The 18,644-nt window shown below is 33.9% G+C and overlaps 1 protein-coding gene across 4 annotated transcripts; it reads left to right on the top strand.

Moving 5' to 3' along the window:
• The first annotated feature begins 95 nt into the window (after positions 1 to 95).
• Positions 96 to 12,132, top strand: LOC128018720 (tumor necrosis factor receptor superfamily member 14). 4 transcript variants are annotated; one of them, XR_008184948.1, is made up of 8 exons: positions 7,547 to 7,684; positions 8,650 to 9,113; positions 9,686 to 9,811; positions 10,030 to 10,185; positions 10,326 to 10,413; positions 10,495 to 11,131; positions 11,219 to 11,258; positions 11,396 to 12,132. XR_008184948.1 is itself a non-coding variant. In XM_052604442.1 (8 exons), the coding sequence occupies exons 2-7, from the start codon at positions 8,978 to 8,980 to the stop codon at positions 11,239 to 11,241; spliced, it is 714 nt and encodes a 237-aa protein (XP_052460402.1). In that variant the 5' UTR covers positions 7,547 to 7,684; positions 8,650 to 8,977; the 3' UTR covers positions 11,242 to 11,258; positions 11,396 to 12,132. The 4 variants fall into 4 exon arrangements, 2 of the variants coding, with proteins under 2 accessions (XP_052460403.1, XP_052460402.1); XM_052604442.1 differs by having other exon boundaries at positions 10,495 to 10,679; XM_052604443.1 differs by lacking the exons at positions 7,547 to 7,684; positions 8,650 to 9,113; positions 9,686 to 9,811; ... (1 more) ...; positions 10,326 to 10,413; positions 10,495 to 11,131 and adding exons at positions 96 to 1,491; positions 1,668 to 1,793; positions 2,009 to 2,164; positions 2,305 to 2,392; positions 2,474 to 2,658.
• Positions 12,133 to 18,644: the final 6,512 nt, after the last annotated feature.

The raw sequence follows: 18,644 nt of genomic DNA, 5'->3' as shown, positions 1-18,644 counted from the left end.
AATTGCAGTTACTATAAAGAGAAAAAAGAACCATTCAAGGTTTTTCCTTGATCAAACTTTGATGGCAGATGGTCATCCACACACACAGTAAAAAGAACTCTAACCACGTGATCTGCAAGCAAATGACTGAATAAAAAAAATTCTAATCCAAAGAAACAGTTTGTGATTTTTGCTTATCCTATTAATTCATGAAATATAAAAACAAGCACTGTCGAGACATAAAAAAACAAAGTGTAATTTACATGTAAATGTCACCATTACCAAAGTAGTTAAAACTGCTATAAACTGGTCATTGTTTACACTTGGTTGCTCTTACTTTTTATTATTTTATTTTAGTCCCTTATTTTCTTCCAGACTGTGGCTGAGAATTATTCAGTTTTACAACCTCTCCCAAATTACTCTCACTGTCTTTACCTTTTTGCTTTTACTTAAACAGACGAGAAGCACCCACTGTCTAAACTAATTTGTGTATTTCTACACATCCAAATGCTGTGACATTCCATAAACTCATCATCTGCAGAGAGAAACTGCCATTCAGTTACACCATAATAAATTATGATGGATGTAAAAACATTGAATCGATTTTATGTTTGTTTTGATTTATTTTATGTATTTCTTTGTTAAAGGTCAGTTAATCATTTATATTTCCTTATGATGTATGACTGTTGGTAAACAAGGTTTCAAGTAAAACTGTGAGAGTGTGAAACGTGTTTTTATTTCCCCTAAATATTCACAAGCCATACATGTTCTTGACTGAAGAAACATGTTTTTTTTTTTTCTTTTTTTTCTTCATTAATCACACCAAATCACAAAAATTTGTCACAAAAATACAAAACACCATGATGGTTACGCACATCACTAAAATAATGCAGTAAACAGTTAATTTAATATAAGATGTAACTTAAAACTCTATAATGTACTTAACTGATAAGAAAAAACTAAGAAGCTGTATTTTACTGTAAAATTACACTAAATGGCCATTAGATCTGTCAAGTTTTTTTCACCATATGGAGTAAGGAAACTTACCGTTAATTAAGTTTTTAAAGTAGCATTTTTAGTCTTTTCACACTAAAATAACCATAATTGTCTACAGTGTATGAATAAGGAGTTTAACTATGAGCTAATCCTTTTCTGTTTCAGTTTGATTTCCAGAGAATGCATAGGTGTGCAAGAAGCCTGTGGAAACACGACATGTATAAGAAATGAGTCTTGAAGAATCTTGAACTATTGTCTCTCAGATTTCGATGAAATCCCGGTTTAGGCATGTTAAGGCATGCATCAACCAATATAACAGCATGTGAAGCGTCTTAAGATTGTGCTGAACTGCACATAATGTTACATTAACTGGATAGATCTAGAATGTGACCATGTTCGCTTTAAGGATTATCATTTTTATTACACTTCTTCTTCTTAATTATGATCTTTGTTCTTGTCAGTGTCCTCATGCTGAATATAAAATAGACAAGCAATGCTGTCCAATGTGTGCCCCTGGTAAGACTGCAAGTTATAGCATATATTGTCTTTATATGTTTCTTTACGATTACAGTATGAGAAATTTGTTACTTATGAAATTAAATGACATTTCTAATACTTACATTTTAAAAAGTGTTACAAATATTGTTCAATATTGTCAAATCAAGAACCAATTTTGTGTGCTGCCTTTTTAGGAAACCACGTTGGCTGGCACTGCACAGATGACACCAGCACAACTTGTGTTCCATGCCCTCCATTAACCTTCACTGATGAACCAAATGGCCTCGTGGAATGCTTTCCCTGTACTGTATGTGATGCAAGTGAGTGTTTCCACCTTATAGAAGTTCATCTGAAAATGTTAAGTTGTTGGTAAAAAATGTTGTCTGTTAATTCAAGTGATTCAAGATCTGAAAAGTTGCAAGCTAGTTGCTCCAAAAACTGTCCCTGAAAAAAAAAATTGAGTTAGCTTCAGATGCAACTGCGAATGTATCTTCTAAAAGACAAGTAACTTAATGCTTTATATTTTCCATCCTAGACCAAGGTTTAAGACTGAGTGAAGTTTGCACTCGGTCATCAGATACGGTTTGTGGGCCACTGGAGAGATTCTACTGCATTAAAGAAGAGAAAGGCAGCTGCACTTTAGCTGTGCAATATTCTGAATGTAACCCTGGACAATATATCAAACAAGCAGGTAAATGATAAAAATAATAATCATAATATATTCAAATAATGGAAAACATTGTTTATTGTGCTGCATGAATTGTAGTAGATGGAAGAGACAAACACAAAAGTGACAGTTTAATTGTATCCTTATACTGACTGTCTCTGTAGGAACTGGCTCCACAGATACTGTATGTGCTAACTGTACAGGTGACACATATTCAAACGGATCTTTCTCATCCTGTTTACCACATACAAAGTGAGTGCACACTTATGCTATTTATGTATTATGTGATGTGAGTCATTTTTCAGCAAATCTGATCCTGGATATTATTCACAGATGTGAGGCCATGGGACTTGCTGAAACAAATCCAGGGACACATTCATCAGACTCTGAATGTGGAGATCCCCCTACTGCTGTAGCAATCATTGCCTCTAGTGTAATAGTTACTTTATTATTAATTACAGTAATAAGTGTTTTAATATTTAAACACATTCGGGAGAAGAAACTATCTAATAGTTCAGGTAAGCTTTATTCACTTATTTTTGTAGTATGACAGCTATGGTTTTTGTTTTCTATTATGGAATTTTCTATGAAAATTCAACAATCATTTGAAACTGGGACACTTTGAATCATTCATATACACTGTATATTGCTGGATTTAAAAATGATAGTGATGTAAAGAGATAATATAATATTAATATTAGAATATAAGATAATATTAGAATTATATTAGAATGATTTATCATGGATTCATTAAATAAATGCAGCTTTGCCATCTCATGTATACTATTTTAAAATACATTAAAATATAAAACAGTTATTTTAAATTGTAATCATATTTTACAGAATTCATGTTTTTACAGTATTTTTGACCAAATATATCTTTGGTGAGCATTAAAGATGTATTTCAAAAACATTGTTAAAAAACATTAATAATTATACTGTTCTCTCTCTTCTTTTCATACGGGGTTGCAGGTATATTAAACTTTTCTTCACATTAAATAAAAGAAAAAAAAAATATTTACTTGGTTTTAAAAATGTCTGTTTGGTTTTGTTCAAAAGGAAACCGGAAACGGTTTACATGAAAAAGAAAGTTCAAAGGGTAAGAATTAAGTATGTCATAGACAGGTAAACAATACACAGTTATATATCTTATAAACATGATGAGAAGCTTCAGTTACATCATATAAGATTTTAATTATGTGAATTTTCTGGGTCTCCTATGGTTTGACTGAAAAAGTAATGAAAACCTTCCTTGTGCTTTTGTAAATTGAAGTAATGTTTGATTGTTTTTCAGTTGTTGGAGGCAGGATAAATGTTCAATCATTTGGAACAGAAGAATGAGCCCTAAGAACCTGGGAATGACTATAGTTTCTAAACTGCTACGTATTTCACCACATTCACTGAAATAGTTATCATGCTTGGAATTAATTCGCTTTCAGCCACAGAAAATGATTACTAATCCTCTTATTTTTACATTAGCAGATACACATTGTCTGTACATTTCACTTACAGACTAGAATAATTACGGCTGATAGACACTGTGTAAACAAACAAAAAAAGATCTCAAGAAGTAACATCTGTTACTTCATTGCCCAACTTTTAATTACATGAAAAGGAAATAATTGTGAAATGTTTCTAAAGTTTTTGTTATTATTTTATTACTGTTTGTGATTAGTCTTAGTGACTTAGGAGTCCTCTTGTTTTAGCTGCATGGTTTTAGTGCTAATATGTTTAGGGAAATTATCTTTTTAACTAAAAACTCTAAAAGTTAACTCTAAAACTTTAGTAGCTACTTTTAGCCTTGATGTTTTGTGAATATGGACTCAGTTCATTCTGATATATTAGGACATTTTGTCTTGTGTTCATTATGTGGGATGTAATTCTGGTGAACACAGAATTCTGGGAACATAGAAATGACTCTGACCCGATGGACAATGATAGGCTTTCACTACAAAGAAATACCCCTCATACCCATTAGTCACAGTTTTTTTTTTCCAGTTGAAACAATGACATCTTTTTCCTTCTATTCTGTTCTGTTTTGTTCTGTGCCAGTATCAAGATTAAATGAAAATACTATTGAAAAGTCTTATATGTTATTGTCAATGCATTTAAGAAACATAAAAGACATTTATAACACCATTTTGCTACCCTTTTGCTGCATTTATGGTTCAGAATGTTTTCTAAAACTAACACTGCATTTGGTCACAGTATTATGATGAAAATGCAATCCCAAGATAATTTTGCTACAGTTTTTGCTTGGAAATGTTAAACACCTCTAATATATTTGGGTTGTACATTTTAATTTTGCAACTTTTAAATTGTTAAAATGTTTTTAATTTGCATACTTAACTAGTCAACATGTGTAGAAAATGACAAATGTAAATTATATAACTGAATTTAAATTTTGCACTAAATATGTCTTCAGAAAATTTAAACTAAACGGCAAGATTCATATGGATTAGTTTTCTCTTTATGAAGTTTTTGAGGCACCCCTTTCACACTGTGAAACATGCGTCAACACTAAGACACAGAATTAGTGCTCGTCCCGGGACTGAACCCGGCAATGTTACTAGGTCCCCAACCCAGGTTCAATGCCGGAATCAATCCCGGAACGTGTTTGCTTTCACACAGAAGGCGACCCGGCAATGTTCCGGCAATTTATGCTGTAGAAAGTAAAAAACTTACATACAGCGCTTTTAAGTTACCTGCGGGCCACTTAAAATTCACCCACGGTCTGTAGTTTGGATACCCCTTGGCTAAACTCTTCCTCTGCATATGCAGTGACTTTGGGTTGTTTAAAGTTAATCTGGGAAAAATCACTTTATTTGAAATGTAAATCATTTAAAGGTGGGGAAAGCTAATTTAGGTCGAATAGCAAAACAAACTTGAACCCAATCAGCAGTAAGGAGTTTGTCTTCTCATGATTTGGAGGAGAGATTGTTCAGTGCACAGGATGGACTTAACCGAGCCAAGCCACAGAAAGATAAAATGTTGGATTAAAAACAAAAGAGGGCTAAAGCCAAGAAGTAGGACTCATATAAATATTGGATAATTTTTCCAGTGCCTTAAGGAGCAGAAGGCCTGGGATCGGAGGCTTATGTTGATATGTCATAAATCGAACAAAGCAGCAGTTTTCTGTCTGGGAATTGTCGTATTGTGTATTTGTACATCACAGTAATTGTACAGCTTCTGACTTTGCACGTGGTAAAATATTAAAATTAAATGAATTTAAACCTAGTTGAATCACATGAAACAGCAGCAGACCGTTTGCGCCCTCTGTAGGTATTTGTTATAATGTAGGCATATTACATTGTGCATTTAATAGTGTTGTTCAACTGAAATGAAATTTGTTAGAGAAGTGCAAGTCATGTAAATAAACAAATCTACGTAAAGGAACTAAACATAATCTATTTTACATTATCTATTGTATTTTGTCCATTTGCAATATTGATAATTTAAGGATAATTTGTGCTGGATAAAAAACGAGTCAGCAACTAACTAAACATGTAAATGCAGTATTGAGCAGATAAATCACAGAAGTGACTTGACTTGTCTGGATGTTACAGGGACAGATGAGACACACGTGTGTTTATCCAGTGCCAGGGGCGTAGCCATCTTTTCAGAAGTGATGGGGGACAGAAAATTACACACACACACACACACACACACACACACACACACACACACACACACACACACACACGTGTATATATATATACACACACACTTACTGTATAACATTACGATATTACATTTCTGTAATCTTTATATCCTACCAGCAGTTTTTTTAACAGTAAGATTTTTAACGTTTTGAAAAAAGTATCTGCTTGCCAACCAAGCCTGCCTATATTTAATACAAAGCAAAAGCATAATTACAGCAAAAGCATAATTAGCAGAATTATTTCTGAATCGTGTGACTGGAGTAATGATGCAAAAAAAAAATCAGCTTTGAAATCTCAATAAATTACATTTTGAAATATATTCAAATATAAAACAGCTATTTTGTATAGGCTAGTAAAATATTTCAAAATTTCACTGATTTGCTGTACATTGGATCAAATAAATGCAGGCTTGGTGAACAGAAGAGACTTCTTTAAAAAAAAAAAACATGAACAAGCTTACTGTTCTAAACATTTTTACTGGAAGTGCAGGCAAATATTATTTTTCTCTAATTTCTAGCTTTTAATTGTCTTAGAAATTCAGAACTGCTGGACATTAACAAATAGTAATAACGATTTGTTTATATGCTACAAACACTTTTTATCACATAATAAGTCAGAATAGTTTCTATACTGTAATAAATGCTATGTCAATTAGCACTGTATTGTTCATATAATAGCCTACTTTATTCATCACCTGCTGGAGATTTTTTTGGATTTGAAAAAAACTAAACCGAAAACAACTGTTTTCATACAGCAATAGATGGACGCTGTTGTCCATATTAGGAGTTTCCTGTTATGACTTCGAGTATGAATGAAACACACACACACTGCAGGAGAGTTTAGCGCTCCGTGATGCTCATTTCGCCTTCTCGGTCCGAAAAAACATCAGGTCATTCGCAGACTATCATGACTCCTTGAGTTTAAAACTATATTTATTCACACCAGCTCTTGAAACCCTCTATACGAACACACTTGCACGAAAAAGTGCGGGGGACGAATTTTCGTGATGATAAAAATGGGGGGGACACGTCTCCCGCATCATCTACCCCCCATGTCCAGTGCAGAGTGACTGATGAAGAAATGCTGCAATCAAAGGATTTGTAAGTACACTACAAAAATATATAAATCATTTTAAATCTTAATTTGTTGTTTATTTTAATTAGTCTAATTTATACAACTATTGCAGCATTTTTCTTATTCTTGATTTCTGCGGTTTGCTGCAGATCTTTTGTGGTGCAGCAGGACCTGCAGGGAAAGATGAAAAAAGGGATAAAGTAAGACCTTATTTTACTTCTTATGGTGCTATGAAGTTAATGTGTAAACACAGTGTCATGATGCATGGAGAACATTTGCAACAAAGAATTCAGACAACGAATAGGCTACTTCAGCAATTAAGTTTTATTGCATCTTAAAATAAATCGAAGGCACCCGTCGATAACTCTCCGTGTCTTTTCTACGAAGCTGAAGGGGCCGCTACAGTAAAACTCGCTCTGCATGCCAAAGGGATACTAAAGCTTAAAGCTTGAACCATTTTCTCAAGCTTGTTAGCTCAAGAACACACGTGAAAAAATGGTTCAAGCTTTAAGCTTTAGTAGCTATCCCTTTGTCAAGCAGAGCGAGTTTTCTGTAGCGGCACTTTGATTCGCAGTAAACCCGGGTAGGAAAATCTGACGGGTAGGATAAAAAGTCAGGACACCTGGCAGGAAAATCTGACGCGAAGGATACGTCAGGACACCTGCTTGATATGCTGGACGTGTCTGTTTTTAACTCCTCCCCGAATGCAAGCGGCTGCTCTTGTTGTTTGCCCTCTGTATTCCTGCTTCACGTCGAACGCACCTACCGTCATTAACTCTGTGGCTGGCCGGATAATTTTCTTTCTTTGGTGAGATTTTTTTTGTGTGTGTATGTCTAGTCCTTCATTTTACCTTTGGTAAAACTAGTGTTTTACCAAAACTATGTCTGTGTTGCATTATTCTTTCGAGTAGAAATAACGTTTTTGAAAATGTGGTTATGCAACACCGACTTTACAAAACTCTTTATAAGTGTGTACAATCTTCATTTATATTTATAGATAAAAAAAATTCCAAAGGTTGCAAATTATTTGATTGTTTGCTTTTTAGACCTTGTTGGTTTTCATTTTCGAAATGAAAGTGAAACTATTATAACGTCTTCATAAATACGCATTAAGGACACACAGGCTTTTAACCCATAATGCCTGAAGAGCTTGGAGAACATCTGACAATAATTCAGAGATATTTTCTCATCCAGCTCATTTCTATTTCCAGGTCCGTGTTGTTAATTGTTAATATTTTTTTAATGAAAGATCATACTGATAAACGATGCAGACTTATTTTTACAGCTTTCTTGGATCATATTTACCAAGGGTGTAAATAATTGAACACAACTGTAGGCCTACTTTAAGTTATGAATTATGCTTGATTGCATCTGTTTTAACATGTCTGTTGTTCATGTAAGCCTTAAAAAAGAAAATGAAAGCACGCACAGAACAAGCTAGAACTTAATAAACAGGAATATCTTAGTTTATTTCCCTTTTAGTCTAAAATGGTCAGTGAAAAGATTTCTCAAAGCCTGTGTATCCCATTTGTGGCACATTTGATATGTAATGCCTGTCTTAATAAATGCATATGTTACTTATTCTTTTATTTTATTTTGTTCTCTCACATTGTTTTTGCATTGCCATTTTTGTTTTTTTATCAGACCTTAGAAATAATTTTGACTTTTTTTTTTGCTACTTTGTATTATAGATTGATCATTTATCAACCTCTGTAGTTTCTGTTTTTTGCTTATAATCTTTTAACTGTCATTTATTATTTGAACTCTTTACAGAATTCAACTGATTACTGTACTTACCCAAGAGGAGTCATGCCAAGTATGCAGAGGAAGAAGAGTGTGGTGGAGTTTTCTGCCAAAGCATCTTAAGACTCCATCAGACAGATCATCCAAAGGCAGGGAAACTGCTATCAGGATCTGAAATAGCCTTTATATGCATATAATCAGAGACCTAAAGTACCTGTCAGTGAACAGGAATGCAAGTACCGCGATTTAAATCATTATTTAATGTGAAGTTGTAAAGAAAGAAATAGATTCATGAAATCTGAGGGTGAAACGTTTTCCTTCACTTTGATGGACTAAATAATCCTCCTTTGCACTTTATATGGACATGTTTTTGCTGAGGATTACTATATCCACCATTGCTGTCATCATCGGCAGTAATTTTGAACTTTGCTTCTGTGGATGTGCCCGTGCTGAATATGAAATAGATGGAGAATGTTGCCCCATGTGTGCCCCTGGTAAGGTACAAATATTTACTTTAGATTCTGTACAATAAAAGCTGGAATACACTGCACAAACTCTGGACAGATTTTTTCCCAATGTTTGCAGTCTGGAGAAGTTGATGTTAGTTGCCGAAAGTCTGAGCCAGTCTTCAACTTGTGGGCAGGCAAAATTTACAGATTTTGCAGAAATTAGTGTATAATGGTAAACAATTGATTTTATCCAGTTGGAGATCAAACATGTTTAATATTTATGTCCAGGTTTTCCTCAGTAACCATAATGTATAATGCCTAGTGTTTTCAAATTAATGAAGATTTTAAAAGTTGTGTAGTGTATTCTAGCTGGGAGTAATGTTAAACAATATAACAAATAATAGAGTAAGAATTTTACAATAATATAGTTAATACATCCAACAGTTAAGTTATAATTTAAAGTTAAAAGTTATGTTTTAAATACAGGCAGCACAAAGATACACTGTTTTCAAACATGTATTACACAAGTCATTTCTAATACTTACATTTTAAAAAGTGTTACAAATATTGTTCAATATTGTCAAATCAAAAACCAATTTTGTGTGCTGCCTTTTTAGGAAACCACGTTGGCTGGCACTGCACAGATGACACCAGCACAACTTGTGTTCCATGCCCTCCATTAACCTTCACTGATGAACCAAATGGCCTCGTGGAATGCTTTCCCTGTACTGTATGTGATGCAAGTGAGTGTTTCCACCTTATAGAAGTTCATCTGAAAATGTTAAGTTGTTGGTAAAAAATGTTGTCTGTTAATTCAAGTGATTTAAGATCTGAAAAGTTGCAAGCTAGTTGCTCCAAAAACTGTCCCTGAAAAAAAAAAAAATAGAGTTAGCTTCAGATGCAACTGCGAATGTATCTTCTAAAAGACAAGTAACTTAATGCTTTATATTTTCCATCCTAGACCAAGGTTTAAGACTGAGTGAAGTTTGCACTCGGTCATCAGATACGGTTTGTGGGCCACTGGAGAGATTCTACTGCATTAAAGAAGAGAAAGGCAGCTGCACTTTAGCTGTGCAATATTCTGAATGTAACCCTGGACAATATATCAAACAAGCAGGTAAATGATAAAAATAATAATCATAATATATTCAAATAATGGAAAACATTGTTTATTGTGCTGCATGAATTGTAGTAGATGGAAGAGACAAACACAAAAGTGACAGTTTAATTGTATACTTATACTGACTGTCTCTGTAGGAACTGGCTCCACAGATACTGTATGTGCTAACTGTACAGGTGACACATATTCAAACGGATCTTTCTCATCCTGTTTACCACATACAAAGTGAGTGCACACTTATGCTATTTATGTATTATGTGATGTGAGTCATTTTTCAGCAAATCTGATCCTGGATATTATTCACAGATGTGAGGCCATGGGACTTGCTGAAACAAATCCAGGGACACATTCATCAGACTCTGAATGTGGAGATCCCCCTACTGCTGTAGCAATCATTGCCTCTAGTGTAATAGTTACTTTATTATTAATTACAGTAATAAGTGTTTTAATATTTAAACACATTCGGGAGAAGAAACTATCTAATAGTTCAGGTAAGCTTTATTCACTTATTTTTGTAGTATGACAACTATGGTTTTTGTTTTCTATTATGGAATTTTCTATGAAAATTCAACAATCATTTGAAACTGGGACACTTTGAATCATTCATACACTGTATATTGCTGGATTTAAAAATGATAGTGATGTAAAGAGATAATATAATATTAATATTAGAATATAAGATAATATTAGAATTATATTAGAATGATTTATCATGGATTCATTAAATAAATGCAGCTTTGCCGTCTCATGTATACTATTTTAAAATACATTAAAATATAAAACAGTTATTTTAAATTGTAATCATATTTTACAGAATTCATGTTTTTACAGTATTTTTGACCAAATATATCTTTGGTGAGCATTAAAGATGTATTTCAAAAACATTGTTAAAAAACATTAATAATTATACTGTTCTCTCTCTTCTTTTCATACGGGGTTGCAGGTATATTAAACTTTTCTTCACATGAAATAAAAGGAAAAAAAAATATTTACTTGGTTTTAAAAATGTCTGTTTGGTTTTGTTCAAAAGGAAAACGGAAATGGTTTACATGAAAAAGACCGTTCAATAGGTAAGAATTAAGTATGTCATAGACATATAAGATTTTAATTATGTTAATTTTTTGGGTCTCCTATGGTTTGACTGAAAAAATAATGAAAACCTTCCTTGTGCTTTTGTAAACTGAAATAATGCTTGATTGTTTTTCAGTTGTTGGGGGCAGGATAAATGTTCAATCATTTGGAACAGAAGAATGAGTCCTAAGAACCTGGAAATGACTACAGTTTCTAAACGGCTACATATTTCACCAAATTCACTAAAAGAGTTATCATGCCTGGAATTTATTCGTTTTGAGCCACAGAAAGTGATTACTAATCCTCTTATATTTAGCAGATACAGAACAGACTAGAATAATGACGGCTGATAGACACTGTAAAAAAAAAAAAAGATCTCAAGGACATCTGTTACTTCATTGCCCAACTTTTAATTACATGAAAGGAATATAATCGTGAAATGTTTCTAAAAAAAATTTTATTTTATTACTGTTTGTGATTTAGTCTTAGTCTTGTTTTAGCTGCATGGTTTTAGTGCTAAAATGTTTTGGGAAAATATCTTTTTAACTAAACACTGTAAAATTAGTACTGAAATGCCCATTATTGAGTTTAGTAGCTACTTTTAGCCTTGATGTTTTGTGAATATGGCCTCAGTTCATTCTGATATATTAGGACATTTTGTCTTGTGTTCATTATGTGGGATGTAATTCTGGTGAACACAGAAATGACTCTGACCCGATGGACAATAATAAGCTTTCACTACAAAGAAATACCCCTCATACCCATTAGTCACAGTTTTTTTTTTCCAGTTGAAACAATGACATCTTTTTCCTTCTATTCTGTTCTGTTTTGTTCTGTGCCAGTATCAAGATTAAATGAAAATACTATTGAAAAGTCTTATATGTTATTGTCAATGCATTTAAGAAACATAAAAGACATTTATAACATCATTCTGCTACCCTTTTGCTGCATTTATGGCTCAGAATGTTTTCTGAAACTATCACTGCATTTTGCCACAGTATTATGAATATGCAATCCCAAGATAATTTTGCTACAGTTTTTGCTTGGACATGTTGAACACATCATATATATTTGGGTAGTACATTTTAATTTTGCAACTTATAAAGTGTTAAAATGTTTTTAATTTGCATATTAAACTAGTGAACGTGTAAACATACAAAACTAGTGTAGAAAATGACAAATGTAAATTTTATAACTGAATTTTCATTTTGCACTAAATATGTATCTTCAGAAAATTTTAACTAAACCACAAGATTCATATGGATTAGTTTTCTCTTTATGAAGTTTTTGAAGCATCAAAAGCCCCTTTCACACTACGATACGTGCGTCATCACTAAAACACAACATTAGATCTGGCTTTTGTTCACACAGCGCTAGTCCCAGGTTGAACCCGGCAATGTTACTAGGTCCCCAACCTGGGTTCAAGGCCGGAATCAATCCCGGGACGTGTTTGCTTTCACACAGAAGGCGACCCGGCAATGTTCCAGCAATATGCCGGGTCCGACGTGCAGTGTGAAAGGGGCTGTAGTTACAAAATGGAAGGATATCTAACAGCATTTTCATTTTGGGTTGAATTAACCCTTTAACAATGGGATACTTTCTATCCACTATGCAAAGAATCGCACACAACCGGTCAAGTCACAAGTTTTTTCCTCATGTTTTATTCATTATTGTTAACCGCCCTCTCAATATATTGACCTGCAACTGAGAGAAACATCTCATTCCTTTAAAGAAAGTGCTTTTCTTATGCTCTCGTGTTGGTAAATAGTAATTAATTGTATTCACTGCTTGTCAAGTTGACTGGGTAATGCCAAATATATATATTGAGGATCTGGAGAAGAAATAAATTGTTATTTTCAACTTGCTTTTTAAATTACTTTATTTAAATTACTACATTTTAAGATTAACATTTACTAAGATTAATAAATGCTGTAGAAGTATTTTTAATTGTTATACCATGTTATGTAGTTACTTTTGTAGTTAACTGATGTTAATAAATACAACTTGGACTAATATATTTTTGAAAGCTTGTGAAAGTCATGTGTTTACATTAAAAATTACATTAAACAATATTCAGTTGTTGATTCAAAACTTTTTGGTTGTGGGTGACACCTACCAACTATTTATTACTGAAATCTGTGCTAATTTTGTGTGCATTACTGACATTTTTTTTTAGAAAACAATTATCAGAACCTGCCAAATTCAACACACAGAAGTGCTTATGAAATCTGAGGGGAAAACTAAATCCACTATCAGCTCTTTGCACAGACATAATGAGTTGACCAATTTTACATCTTTAATAAAATGCAGATTTTGTTGATTATTTTATACATTGTTTATTTTGCCTGTCTATACCTAGAACTAGTTTATTGTATCTGTGCCCATGCTGAATATGAGATAAATGGACATTGCTGCCTTATGTGTGCACCTGGTTAGTAAATAGTTCACAGTAATAAAATAATCCTTTTAGTTTTTAAGTCCAATAGGTAGTATTGTTTACAAGGACAATTGCAAGATGTCTTGACTTAGGACTTTCATAGAAAAGTTTCCAATGGAAAAAAATTAACCTTTTAATATCCTATGTACTTTTTAAAGGTAATCTTTTTTCATGGCATTGCACAGTGGACACCAGCACAACTTGTGTAACCTGTAGTACATGCACATACACTGATGAGTCTAAAGGCCTTGAAATAAGCTTCCCCTGCTCGGCCTGTGATGCAGGTGAGTGCTTTACATTTATTCTTTTAGCAGAGAGTTAACGTTACTCGGAAGTATACAGACATTTAACATGTTTCATTTTTCAATAATAAACAACTAATTTGTTTCAATATATTTAGATTTAAGGATACAGAAGGCCTGTACACTGTTCTCAGATACAGTTTGTGAGCTTCTAGAAGGATTCTTCTGCATGGTCAAAGAAAAAGGCAGCTGTAGATTAGCTGTTAAACATTATCAATGTAAACCTGGAGAATACATCCAACAAAAAGGTATAGATGTTCATATTTTTTGTGGAAATATTAATAAAGTGTGTGCACAAATCATTGGCAAATACAGCTCACAAGTTACTTGCATATTAGAATAGGCAAATAAGAATACAAAATACTAAACTAGACTTATTTCATATATTTCATAATGCTATACACAGCTTTATTTTGATGCAAATGCTACAGATAAAGCTGCATGATTGTATCTGCAGAAATAGTATAAAACAAAGACAACCCGCCTGCTGTTAGCATTCCATTGACTCCCAGCGAATAACTTTACATTTGAGGTGTTTAAAGACTCCATTTGTCCATTAATTATTTCTAAAGAAAGAGGAAAATGTATAAAAGGCTCCATTACCTTGTATCTTATATGGTCCCTTAGAAGCAGTTTTTGGAAAAAATAGGCTAACGATTGTATCATAACCAGCGACTCTCTGTCGCACAGTAGAGAAATTACCGTATGGACAGGAGGAGAAGCTCGCAGGCAATGTTTTACTGTCTATGAGGCTATCGGGGGGATGTGGAGAATCGGCATGAAGTCAAGGGAGATAATTAATCAGAATACTTAACAAAATTTGCTCCTGTTCACTCTCGCCCTCCCCATGAAGATTCCGAGGGTGATTCAGATTTCTCTTGGCACAGCTATTAGAAGACTTACAGGTTGCTCACGTGACATCTATGTCATCTGCGCAGTATGCTCGACCCCCAGGAAGTAAGTGCTTCTAATTGACTTCACTTGTCTCCGTTGAATCCATAGACAGTAAAAGAAATGGACACAGCGACCCCATTGGAACTCAATTGAGACAAGTGAAGCCCATTTTTAGTGTTTTTTAGCACTTCCGTTTCTGACGCGCAGACTCAAACGAAGCTTGATGACGTCAGTCACCTGTCTGACAGATGTAAATCTTCTAGTAGCTGTGCATGCAAAGTGCCATCGTTAATCTTGCAGAGACGGCAAGCTTGAGCGGGGAGTTCTTTGGCGTGAGTGAGCAGGAGTAAGTATTCTGATCAATTATTTTGTATAGTATTTTAAAATGTAACGCCAGTACGCCATATTAAGTTAATTGCCTGCGAGCTTCTCCTCCTGTCTGTACGGTAATGCGACAGTGAGTCGCGTGGTTATGATGCAATCGTTAGCCTATTTTTTACAAAAACTGTTTCTACGGGGCCATAATGTAACATAGAAGGTAATGGAGCCCTTTATACATTGTCTTGTATCTTTAGAAATAAATAATGGACAAACGGAGTCTTTAAATGCCTCAGATGTAAAGTTATTCGCTAAAATGAATGGGAGTCAATGGGAATGCTAACGCAAGTGAAGTTCTGCTAAAAGATGGCGGCACTCTGCCTACTTCAACTTCCGGTCGACTTCCTTGCCGCCTGGTTGAATCCAATGGGGTCGCTGTGTCCATTTCTTTTACTAGGTGTTTCTCAATGTCAAGGAAGCGAACAATTTATTGCATAGGAGTAAGATACTATAATTTCATGGCAGTTATTTTTACCTGTAATGTTAGCAGTTGTTCTGAGTTCTGAGTCCCCAGACTATGATTTTGTACAATCATGTCAGTTTTAAGACGCATTTTTTATTATCACTTTTTTATTAATGTTTTACTCTACAGTTGTGCAGTTTTGGGGGGATACAGTACAGGCCAAAAGTTTGGAAACATTACTATTTTTAATGTTTTTGAAAGAAGTTTCTTCTGCTCATCAAGCCTGCATTTATTTGATCAAAAATACAGGAAAAATGTCATATTGTGATATATTATTACAATTTTAAATAATTTGTTTTCAATTTATTATACTTTAAATTATCATTTATTTTTGTGATGCAAAGCTGAATTTTCAGCATCATTACTCCATTCTTCAGTGTCACACACTCAAAAAAATGAAATGTTGGGTTTAATTAAAAATATTATGTCAACAGGTTCCACACAATTGTTTAAGTAATCTCAACAAGCAATAATTTAGTTCATTTTACAAAATAAGTTTAAGTAAACGTAACTTAACAAACCTTACTAGAGTAGTGATGTGTCGTTCTTGAACGATTCGTTCATTTTGAACGAATCTTTAATGTGACTCGGGAAGAACGAGTCGTCTCGGGGAGTGATTCGTTCAGTCGCGCATGCGAATTATTCTATGGGTTCTGTTCTAGTCGTAGTAATTCACCTGTCAGTCAATGCAGTCTTGAGCCGGAAAGAGAATTGATTAGTTCATAGTTCGGGTCTATCGGGTTTTTGACTCGTTCCTTGATCACGTGACAGCCCCATACGCTTACCCAATGCAGTCTGAGCCGGAAAGAGAATTGATTAGTTCATAGTTCGGGTCTATCGGGTTTTTGACTCGTTCCTCAATCACGTGACAGCCCAATACGTTAAACCCAATGCAGCATGAGCCGGAAACAGAATTGATTAGTTCATCTCATGAGTCTTCTGGTCGAGTCGTTCCTTAATCACGTGACAGACCCATACGCTAAAACCATAGACACTGACAGTAAAAGAATGCAGATAATTGAATAGTTCATCTTTCGGTTCTTCGGGATTTTCATTCTTTTGTACTGTGATGTGACAACATTGGCTAGAGTAATTAGTTCATTTACAACTTTCCTTACAAAATGGGTGCGTAGTACTTATTTATTATTAGTATTATTTACTCTTACAGTAACGTGATGCATTTCTGGTTTCAAATTGTTGTTTTTAATTTCTGTCATGGTGGTACTTTTCCATAACACTGAATGTGGAAATAAAGAGTTGGTTATGCTTAAAATGTTGATCTTTTTTTCTGTCTGTTTGTTTTTGTTTAATTGTGCAGTTATTAAATCAGATTGTCTGTGTAATCCATACTTTTGTAACATATGACACTTTATAAACATTAAAAACACTGTACATACTTTTGAATAGTTGTTTATTGTTTATTACAGAAAAGCTTTGTAACAAAGAGGACAACTATTCCAAAATAAATTAAAATAATACAAATGTAAATAATTAAAAATGAAATTAAAATTAAAAGATAATAAAGCCACAGGGTCTAATAACCTTAACAAATGAACTTAAAAAGTACAATATAAAAAAAAGAAAAACTAAATATTGCACAACAAGCTATTCCCAAAATAATTTTAAACCATTTGAATAAAAAATAAATGAAAATTAAGAGATACTAAAGCTACGGAGCCTTATAACAATAACAAATTACCTTTTAAAATCACAACAACAAAAATATTGCACAACAAGCTAGTCTTTTTCTAAATAAATAAAAATAAATAAGCTTTAAAATAAATAACACACTGTGGCTATATTTTTAGACTTGCTTAAGGCATGTTTACATTATAAAAAAAAAAAAACAAGCTCCCTGACCTTGGATGGGCTGAGTCTGTGAGTTCTTCTATCTGAGATAATCTGCCCAGTTTTAGAAAAAAAAATCAGATGGCACGGATGTGGCCACAATGCAAAGTCTTGTCTTTGTGACTTCAGAAAGGCTTTTGTATACTGGTGAACATCTCCTCCACCAGGCCAGAGGGTCTGATGTGCGGGGTAAGAGTGGCTCTGCAAGGTTGGCCCGCATCTCCATCATAGCATCTGAGGTCTTAGAAGAGGTAGCAGAAGGCCTCAAGCTTGCTACCCTCTCGTCAAAGTCTTCCCAAAACATGGCCCCTGCACTGGCAGTGAACCAGGATCTGAAATTCCTCACTCTGAGCTGGGTTAAAACTGTTAAAGCTGAAGTTATCATAACCTTAATGTCTTTAACATTTGTCTTTAACATTAATAATTCAAATTCAAAATGTTATTTGCTTTTAATGTATGTCATTATGTCCTTTTTTGATCTTCTTATACATATATTACACCAATATGTCAAGTCTGCCTAGGAAAAGCAATTATTATACCAGCAAACTCAAAATTGGAGTAAAAATGAACAAACTAGTCTATAAATACTTTTTATTGTAAGCTTGGATTATTATATTATTATATAGCCTAGTGTTTATTTACCGATAGACAGTCAAGAAGACAAATTAATCAAAATTTTATTTATGACAGGGTTTTATTTATTTATAAAATAATAACAAACCACAGATCCTCAACAAACAGTAACAAAAACACAGTGACAGAAATGTCAGAAATAGCGCAAGGGGCTGTCACGTTATTAAGGAACGAGTCAAACTCTTAACGTATTGGGCTGTCACGTGATTGAGGAACGAGTCAAAAACCCGATAGACCCGAACTATGAACTAATCAATTCTCTTTCCGGCTCAGACTGCATTGGGTAAGCGTATGGGGCTGTCACGTGATCAAGGAACGAGTCAAAAACCCGATAGACCCGAACTATGAACTAATCAATTCTCTTTCCGGCTCAAGACTGCATTGACTGACAGGTGAATTACTACTACTAGAACAGAACCCATAGAATAAT

This window comes from Carassius gibelio, chromosome A8, assembly GCF_023724105.1.
Source record: "Carassius gibelio isolate Cgi1373 ecotype wild population from Czech Republic chromosome A8, carGib1.2-hapl.c, whole genome shotgun sequence".
NCBI classification, from domain to species: domain Eukaryota; kingdom Metazoa; phylum Chordata; class Actinopteri; order Cypriniformes; family Cyprinidae; genus Carassius; species Carassius gibelio.
The sequence above is the reverse complement of the archived record's forward strand: the minus strand, read 5'-3'. Positions and strand labels throughout refer to the sequence as shown.

Excerpts from the sequence above, each read along its gene's own strand:
- LOC128018720 (XM_052604442.1), top strand. The coding sequence starts at position 8,978 with ATGGACATGTTTTTGCTGAGGATTACTATATCCACCATTGCTGTCATC. Across the intron at positions 9,812-10,029 it reads CTGTACTGTATGTGATGCAA|ACCAAGGTTTAAGACTGAGT; the intron begins GTGAGTGTTTCC and ends TTTCCATCCTAG. Across the intron at positions 10,680-11,218 it reads GAAACTATCTAATAGTTCAG|GAAAACGGAAATGGTTTACA; the intron begins GTAAGCTTTATT and ends TTTGTTCAAAAG.